The sequence below is a fragment of the Littorina saxatilis genome, linkage group LG16 (assembly GCF_037325665.1).
Source record: "Littorina saxatilis isolate snail1 linkage group LG16, US_GU_Lsax_2.0, whole genome shotgun sequence".
Taxonomy (NCBI): Eukaryota; Metazoa; Mollusca; class Gastropoda; order Littorinimorpha; family Littorinidae; genus Littorina; species Littorina saxatilis.
The window spans coordinates 52,614,763-52,617,319 of NC_090260.1; the positions used below are offsets into that span (position 1 = coordinate 52,614,763).

General features: G+C 39.1%; 1 protein-coding gene across 1 annotated transcript in view; it reads right to left on the reverse strand.

The window, feature by feature from the left end:
* Positions 1–1,130: 1,130 nt before the first annotated feature.
* LOC138951224 (methyltransferase-like protein 27) overlaps positions 1,131–2,557 on the reverse strand; it is a 15,143-nt gene continuing 13,716 nt past the window's right edge. Inside the window, exon 6 of the mRNA XM_070322886.1 lies at positions 1,131–2,557. This exon is cut by the window's right edge and continues 8 nt beyond it. Within this exon, the coding sequence (XP_070178987.1) occupies positions 2,381–2,557 (177 nt within the window). The 3' untranslated portion in view covers positions 1,131–2,380.

Here is a 2,557-nt window from a genome sequence, read left to right on the forward strand (position 1 = left end):
GGAATCGAAACGAGGGTCGTGGTGTATGTGCGTGTGTGTGTGTGTGTGTCTGTGTGTCTGTGTGTGTGTGTGTGTGTGTAGAGCGATTCAGACTAAACTACTGGACCGATCTTTATGAAATTTGACATGAGAGTTCCTGGGTATGAAATCCCCGAACTTTTTTTTCATGTTTTTGATAAATGTCTTTGATGACGTCATATCCGGCTTTTCGTGAAAGTTGAGGCGGCACTGTCACGCCCTCATTTTTCAACCAAATTGGTTGAAATTTTGGTCAAGTAATCTTCGACGAAGCCCGGACTTCGGTATTGCATTTCAGCTTGGTGGCTTAAAAATTAATTAATGACTTTGGTCATTAAAAATCTGAAAATTGTAAAAAAAAAATAAAAATGTATAAAACGATCCAAATTTACGTTCATCTTATTCTCCATCATTTGCTGATTCCAAAAACATATAAATATGTTATATTCGGATTAAAAACAAGCTCTGAAAATTAAATATATAAAAATTATTATCAAAATTAAATTGTCCAAATCAATTTAAAAACACTTTCATCTTATTCCTTGTCGGTTCCTGATTCCAAAAACATATAGATATGATATGTTTGGATTAAAAACACGCTCAGAAAGTTAAAACAAAGAGAGGTACAGAAAAGCGTGCTATCCTTCTTAGCGCAACTACTACCCCGCTCTTCCTGTCAATTTCACTGCCTTTGCCATGAGCGGTGGACTGACGATGCTACGAGTATACGGTCTTGCTGAAAAATGGCATTGCGTTCAGTTTCATTCTGTGAGTTCGACAGCTACTTGACTAAATATTGTATTTTCGCTTTACGCGACTTGTTGTTTGTTTGTTTGCTTAACGCCCAGCCGACCACGAAGGGCCATATCAGGGCGGTGCTGCTTTGACATATAACGTGCGCCACACACAAGACAGAAGTCGCAGCACAGGCTTCATGTCTCACCCAGTCACATTATTCTGACACCGGACCAACCAGTCCTAGCACTAACCCCATAATGCCAGACGCCAGGCGGAGCAGCCACTAGATTACCAATTTTAAAGTCTTATATATGACCCGGCCGGTGTTCGAACCCACGACCTCCCGATCTAACTCACCCATTACTCAAGTCAAGTCAAGTCAAGTATTTTATTGTTTTGGGCCCAGAGGGCTTTGAAACAAAGATATAACTTCAACACAAAAAAGGTAACAAATCAGACAGTTAATATATGTATATAAATTGAGCGGACAAATACAACAATACTATACGACCAAATTAAATTGGCAATATACACTTCCATACATGCAAACAAAAAGAAAAATAGGTTTAACAAAATCAGGTAAGAAATCAGGCAGATAATATGTATACATTAAGCGGACAACGATAATATACAGCTGAAGTAAATTGGCAATACCATTATGCCATGCATCTTTTGTAAAAACACAAAACAAAAGCATGTATTACATATATACATACCAATAAAGAAACTAGATATAACGCTAACATACTAAAATCATAACATGGGCTACAAATCTTGCTAGCTTCATTAGTTTTATCTTAGATTTACAATTCATTAGCTGTTCATATTTTAAACAATTTGGCCTCTACACAGAAGGTGAGTCAACAATATTTGTAACTGAAGCGCTTCCTTCCCTTTGTTCTGTGATATTTAAATAGCGATCAACCTTATTCATTAATTTCAGATTCTGCTTTGGAACGGCCAGTTGGGGGGTTAGTTGGAGTCACACTTTGTTTTTCAAGCCTCTCGCCTGATCCATGACATTGAGCCAGACTGCGTCAAATTTGCCCACTTCAAACTTTGTTCTGTGATAAAACGACAAAACAATATTGTACTACTCAAACAGCATTGTTTGGTCTTTTCATTTCTCGCTCTCACGCGCTCTCACCATTGTTTCGTGGTTGTTGTGTAACATGCCTAATGATTTACGTCCCTTATTCCTTCTGTGTAGATGCCAGTTTGTTCAAGTCGTGGTAGACTCCACACCGGCCACATCAACAACCTGTAACTCTGTTACATCTTGCGTCTATCAACACAGGACATCAACAACCTGTAACTCTGTTACATCTTGCGTCTATCAACACAGGACATCAACTACCTTTAACTCTGTTACATCTTGCGTCTATCAACACAGGACATCAACAACCGTTAACTCTGTTACATCTTGCGTTTATCAACACACGACACCAACAACCTTTAACTATGTTACATATTGCGTCTATCAACGCACGACACCAACAACCTTTAACTCTGTTACATATTGCGTCTATCAACACACGACACCAACAACCTTTAACTCCGTTACATCTTGCGTCTATCAACACACGACACCAGCAACCGTTAACTCTGTTACATCTTGCGTCTATCAACACACGACAAATTTGAACACAACGCCATCGTTGTCAAAAGAATATTTAGGTACAACTGTTCTGGATATCATTTTCCACAGTCCGGCGGATTCCATCTCTTTCATAGTTGGTTCCAGCCTTCCCTTGTAGTCTGACACGTGGTCCAGGTACTCTTGGCGCATCACAATGCAAAC